The sequence below is a fragment of the Rhipicephalus sanguineus genome, chromosome 1 (assembly GCF_013339695.2).
Source record: "Rhipicephalus sanguineus isolate Rsan-2018 chromosome 1, BIME_Rsan_1.4, whole genome shotgun sequence".
NCBI lineage: Eukaryota > Metazoa > Arthropoda > Arachnida > Ixodida > Ixodidae > Rhipicephalus > Rhipicephalus sanguineus.
This window is the reverse complement of record NC_051176.1, coordinates 88,226,500-88,233,282: the sequence shown is the minus strand read 5'-3', so window position 1 is coordinate 88,233,282 and position 6,783 is coordinate 88,226,500. Positions and strand designations below refer to the sequence as shown.

General features: G+C 44.9%; 1 protein-coding gene across 1 annotated transcript; it reads right to left on the bottom strand.

Moving 5' to 3' along the window:
* Positions 1 to 206: 206 nt before the first annotated feature.
* LOC119393599 (uncharacterized) lies at positions 207 to 5,746 on the bottom strand. Its single transcript, XM_037660711.2, has 5 exons — positions 5,456 to 5,746; positions 4,132 to 4,232; positions 3,039 to 3,249; positions 2,334 to 2,510; positions 207 to 429 (listed from the first exon to the last, which is right to left on the bottom strand). The coding sequence occupies exons 1-5, from the start codon at positions 5,523 to 5,525 to the stop codon at positions 308 to 310; spliced, it is 681 nt and encodes a 226-aa protein (XP_037516639.2). The 5' UTR covers positions 5,526 to 5,746; the 3' UTR covers positions 207 to 307.
* Positions 5,747 to 6,783: the final 1,037 nt, after the last annotated feature.

Genomic DNA, 6,783 nt, shown 5'->3' with positions numbered 1-6,783 from the left:
ATAGGTGCCTCAGAGAGGCTGGCCGACGTTTCGATTGTGGGACCTATTTTGGAAAAGGTGCTTTGCCATCCTTGATGTGACAGATTTAAGCGTGTTGTTGACTAACCCACCTAAAACTGAGGACGGCACGCATCAAGGACAAGCTACGGCGAAAAAAAAGATGAATTCACGCACACTGGCACAAACGTATATCAACAAAGCAACCACTCTTTAATTTTTGTTTTGTACATCAATGACCCGCTTTACATTACAACAGATGCTGAAAACGTAGCGCACCTAAGACACCGTAGCAGCCGTCGTGGTCAGATCACTTCTGAGGCGGCCAAGGTGTCGTCAGTGTGGCGGATTTTCCGCGAAGCTGCCGCTCGGCCGAAGCCGCGTTGAATGCAGACACCGAGAACGTGCACTCCTGGGCCGCAGCAGGAAAACCTACGAGGGAAACGATAGTGAAAGCTCAATTAAAGCAGGTGCTGCATTCACGCCTGTTGTGGTAGGGGCTCTCAGAAAAAAAAAATTAGACCGCGTGTAATTATTTGTCTTTTATCATGTATCAGTATGCTCACATGTCATCATGCTCAGTTGTTTAGTGCCGAAGATTGATCATATTGTGGCGTCCTTGTTTCTCTCTAGCTATGCGCTGGCGACAACAATGAAGACGACCGATCCTTTCGAGCGGCTCAGTACAAAGAAGAGAGGAAGAAGACGTTTTTGGTGCTTCGGTTCTTCGGTGTCTTTTCGAGTACGACACGCCCTACTTCTACTTATGGCAATAAAGTCCCGCGCGGTGCTTTGTAAACCGCGACAATATGATGGTGCGTAGCTCTTTCAATACTAATGCGAAAATAAAGATTAAGGTAATTTTTTTTGTAGCACTAGCAGTGGGGGGACGCTATCCCCTCCTAGACAGCAGCCGCTAACACTTGGGTCCTGGCGGCGTCCTCGGTTCAGCAATGGTCTTCTGGAACAAGGCTAATTAGCTCGGTCCCCACTGATCATCATTGGTTATTGCGCGACCCTGGCTTCTCACCTGGGAGCATCCCCATAATATGTGCGATAGGTCAATAACGGCTGCTCCAGTTCTTTTTGTTCGTTAACATTACGCCTAGCATTTTTTGTTCGAACTCTTGATGCACAGTCCTTATACTTCGCCGAAGGCTTCTAAGTTAACTTCTAACTTTCTGCTTCGTGTATTAGTACAGGTAAGACGCAATGATTCTACACTTTCCAATAACAGTGGTAAGCTGTCTGCCATGTTTTGACAGTATCTTCTATAAGCGCTCGAAGCCATATTAATTGCGCAAGTTTCGTTGTAATCAGCTTACTTTACCAGTAAGTGACTTAAATAATTGCAGAGATTACAGATGCCTGGCTGATAATCACGAAGTGTCGCTCTTTCGCGAGAGAAAAAGGTTTATCCTTTCGCATGTATAGTTCTTCAACTCTACTCTCTTTTTTTACGCCTAGGGTTCTCAATCATTTGTTGCCAATCACAGGTCCAAATGGTGAATAGTAGAATTATTAAGTAAATGCTAGAATGCGGGGATACTCGCCGTTCAGTATCAGAGGGCTCTGATACTTATGTAGCGCTCTCTGGAGAATTTTTCTTGGTTATGCATTAACTTCTATGTCTTTCAGTTTGAGCTCTTCTCATAATGTTTCTTTTGTTTACTCGTATTTATTGTATATATATTTAATCACATATTCCTCTGTTTCTATTCCTCTCTCTTGCCTTCTGCTTTTCTTCTCTCGTCTGCAATGTACAACTGCACCACGAGGGTAAATAAATAAAATAAATAAATAAATAAATATTTGTAAGCACGCTGTGAAGCAGCACTGGCGAAATTGTCTCCTTGCCTGACTCATGTTTTATAACAATTTTCCTGCTCCTCTTTGCTATAGGAATAGGATAAATGTGGAGTCTTTACTCAGACTTGTTAAGGTGTTATCATATGCTTCCTGTAGTCCTTGACTGCACACGGCCTCTATGAGACATGGTATCGCTACTGAACGAGATGTCTTATTGCAATGTACGAAAGTCATATACACATCGCTATTGTAGTCCTCAAATTTCTCAATGGTATGTTTGATGACATGAATTTGATGCCTCCTAAAATACCCCTTGCTGAAGGCAGCCGTTTCTTTGAACAAACGAAGGGCAAGGGTCGCTCTGATTCCATTGAAAATGACCTCGGGGAGCATTTTGTGCGATAATGAAAGTAAGATAGGCCTAGAGTTACGCAACTTCTTTAACGCGCATAGCGCCTCTCTTCTTATACACTAGTATAATGCTCGCATTCTTCCAACCCAGACAAAAAAGTGAGAATACTGCGTACCAGGGATGACCAGGAAAGGTTCATGGGTTGTCGCAGCCATGAGATGATCCTGATCACACTGCCAGGAGACCACGTAGCCGGACAGCGGACCCCCTGATTCTTCCGGCGCTTTCCAGTTGAGGCGAGCCGAACCATTCGTGATCGCATCCACTGTCAGGCTGATAGGCTCACTCGGCTCTAGAAATGACGTAGCGGGGTCGAGACGTGAGAATGAGTACAGTGTACGGAGCCCGTACTTAAACTTGTTGGTACTGTGTATGTAGCCTCGCTGTATAACTTCGTTGCAGCATCTTAATTACTGCTGCTACGTGCCACAGGTTCGAACAGAAAATTTAATGGACCCCTATTTTGTGTTTGCCCGCTTAAGACGCTCAACAACGAACTTCCACGCATACAACGCAAACACAACAACTTTGGTTAGACGGAGCATCAAAGAAATAGAGATAAGTTTATAAATTGGCCGTGTAAATTACTGGCAAGAAGGTTTCAAGAATCAGCGCCAGCGCAATCTTCCCAGAGGCATGGCAGTTTCGTGATTGTCATCGTTTCTAATACACGATAATTAATTTGTCTTCGATGACCATGCGCACCTAGTTCAACAAAAGAGGTCGTTTGAAGAGCAGCAATCAGCGTGTTTCAGGTGAATCTTTTCGTAAATTTAAAAACAAAAACAAACATGCAACGATAACTATTCAGCAACAGTACCTGACATGTCGGTTGAGATGACCACTGTGCCATTGTTACCACATCCTAGGTCGTTGCAGCCTCTCACTGATAATGAGAAGACTGTGTCCGGCCTGAGCTCCGAGATCCTCAAAAAACCTGCTTTGAAGGAGGAGTTCCAGCCGTGCAACACGACCACTTCGCACTGCGTCGAGTTTTCGCAGTTCACCCAGCCGCTGTAGTTTGTCGCTACCTGAAAAAGAGGCGAACCACAAGCGCATCGCCGAGCAGTTCCGCGGTCGTCAAGAAACGCCATGCGTGAATGTACGGTTACCTATGTAGCCGATCACTTCATAAGGTAACCTAAAGGGTTCACACCGTTTCCTGTCATGTAACGCTGCCCAAGCGCTCGCATTTGCGCAAGCAAACACATACATGCGCACATACGATCAATTCGACGCTGTTACACTATCTAATCTAAAGCTTGTAATAGTAGGCAGTTTAATTGGCTGTAAAATCCGGTATTTTTTAGCGTGCCTTGCACCTTCCCCTGCCTTAATTTTGCATACACGGTCAAAGTTTTGTACTCAGCGGCATCAACACTCCAGTGGTGGTTTATTCAGCCTGCAATTCGGCATGAACTCACGCGAATTTATCGACGGGCTTTTCAGCATAAAACGCATTTTGTCGCTTTAAAAATGTCCCACATTGGCAGCTTTAAGGCCGTGACCCCGTGGTAACACCTGATTCACAAAGAAAAATTGTGGGATTAAAAAATAAGCATCTCTTAGATTCTTAAAGTTCTCGGAACTTGGTACTTTTTCGTTACCAAAGAAAGGCCATTTAAGAAATTAGGCTGAAATAGTGAGAGAACAATTTATATTCTGCGTGAACGGAAAAAGGAACAGATCACTATCTTTATTGCTCAATAAATTTTGTAACAAACCATCTTTCTCGCAGAAATTTTTATAAAATAGTAAAAGTGCTCCCATGTATACATGCAGCCTCAATGTTCACGCGTCGCAGGACGACACTGGAAATGACATGCCAACTCGATAGTTTGCAGACGCATAAACGAAGACGCATAAACGACCGCAAACAAAGTACACAACGCTGTATATTAAAGGCAGCCAACCTCTATATGCGTAACCGTGCTGTTGAGAAACGTCCATGACACAACCGCTATCTTCGGTGCAGTCTCGAATCCCTTTGTGGACAATGTGGGGGCTAGAGGAACTGTTAGACGAGAGAAAAAAGAAACATGAAAGCGATCAGGCAAAAAAGCTTCTAACTCTTACTAGTCAAAGAAATGCAATAAACAAACCAATAAGCCACATATTGTTATCGATATGCGTGGTTCATTTTTACCAGCGCAGAATAAACGGGACAGAAGGAGACGAAACGCGTTTCTGGAGCGTTTGTCTCGTCTTTATGGGCACTGCGGTTTGTTTTGGGCTTATGAAAATGGTATTTTGCGCTGGTAAGCCAGAAATCACAAAACTAGGCCCACACAACACCACTACACTGGCACACTGTAAGTGCGCCAGTGTGGAGAATACTGCGTACCATTACTCTGCTGATTGACTGGTCTTTTCTCGGGAGCTTCGGCTGCAGATTACTCCAGGTAAAGCATACGTCAATGTCAATCCCCAGTACCGAGAATACGTACCGCGACATTGCATGTAGTTTCGTGTACACATACAATATCCCATAAACATTATACACGGAACTACAAGAACATGGGGATCTATCTACAAAAGCTCTTCTTGCGTTGTTTGCGCGAGCATGCTTTTCCGTAAAACAAGGCTGTCTCGTATATTTTACATCCTTTATTTAATAATGCCGTTTACCATTTAGAAATTTCCTGCATAAAGCGTCTTTCTGCTCTAACGACAAAATTTACTGTTTATGCCTTTCGTGTTAAGTAAGAAGAATTCGCCGAATAGTTGCTAGTTGTTCATAAGTATCTACAATAAATTATTCAAATACCCGCATAGAGTGCGAAAGAAAACATAGCAGGGCAGAAAAACATTTGCAGAAAGATTTCTACAAATACTCGTTCTTTTTCTCTCAACAGCACGTGTGGAATTCTCACTGCAATCATAATAAAATAAATAAATCGTGAACAGTTTTCCACAGTTGCGTCTTAATATTTTTAGCAATACGGCACATTTTGTTGTGTTGTTCTGTTCTATCGTTCTGTGAGCTGTTTACTGCATCTTAATCTATCTTTTCTACCGTTCCTGTCTTGAACCTGACGGGGAACGACAGTGGTTGTAATTAAAAATAAGCTAATCTTCACTACAAGACATCGTTTTCAAGCTAATAACTGAGTCAGTAACGTGATCACAAGCCATCGACAATTGCCAGCAATAAGGTTCACGGAAGGCTGACACACATTTGAAGTCTATAGCGAAGGAACGTCACAACGAGACATTAGAGGCCGCCTTGCTGCTTACCAAGAGGCCAAGTGCTTATGCTGGCTACTGCGGGGCTGCCGTATTCTCGCTTTCCCGGCGTCCTCTCCATAGAAAGCGCCACTTGAACTTCGTACTCCGTGCCTGAGCTGAGATTCCCTATCGTGATCGCCTTCTCGAGCGTACGGATAAGCCGGTAGGAGCGATTTCTCTTTACTCTCACTTCGAACTCCGGGCTCAACTCGGGCGCCCGCAGTGGGAGCGAGCAGTTCCACTCCAGGTAGATAGAACTGGTATCGTTCGACAGGACTGCCGTGATGAGAGGCGTGGAGATTGCTGCGAAAAGCAATAAATAAATGAAGTTGCCACGGGCAGCGGCAGAGGCCGAGAGAGAATAGAGAAAAAGCAAGGTGTTTCACTATACACCAATTTCACAAGGAGGCTGCCATTTTTAAAGCGCTCCACCTCCGCAGCGCCGTCTAGCGTCTGCGATGTTTCGCCGCCCTTCCGGTGTGTGGGGTTGCACGGCCGCGTATGCAGCGTATACGCTCAGTTCGCAAGGTACTGCTGTTCTTCGCGGTACACGGGCAAAACAGAGCAACGCTTCGCGAGTGTAAAGGCGCTAGTAAGTAATCGCTAAGCTGTCAGCGTCAAAATGGCTGAAACAGCAAGCAGCAGCGGCCCACGAGACGTTCCCGAAGCAGCGCCGACGATGAGTAGAATGCCAATGCAGTTCTTAAGCAGCATGTGTAAAGTGGTAATTGCTTTGTATATTTTGTTATATCTGGCCTTGGTGTGGTTCTTGGAATATGCACTATAACAGAGCGTTAACATTTAGGACAACCCTCGAAGTAATCAGAGAAACGTAAATGGAGACGAGCGAACACGTAGGTCATTGTCCGGCTGCGCGCTAGGTGCGCGCATTAGTGTTTTAAGATGACTCCCGGGTTTCCGTGCCGTGATTATTCAAGTTAAACGTAACTCTAATCCCTAACAGACCATTTGGTTCCGCTTCGCACGTTGCAATACAATGTTCATGGAACGACAGGAGCTCAAACACCGATGCCTGTGTTAATTCGTGTCGCCGTCGTAGTTAAAAGCTTGTGGCCTCTGATCGTTGCACAGGATAAGAAACAGATGTACGACGGGTGAGCTCAAAATTTGGCGTAGAAACAACACGATGATAAAATGAAAATAAGCCTGTTGCACATCTGGAAGCATGGCATGGCGTAAGGGCGTAAGCTCGCTTCGGCGCGAGCCGCCGCCACCAGCGATACGCCGAAAGGGCGCCCATTTTTTGTAACATTATTGTCAGTTTGTTTTCTGGCGAGTATTTGAGAAGCATTACGACGAGCACACGTGTCCAGGTA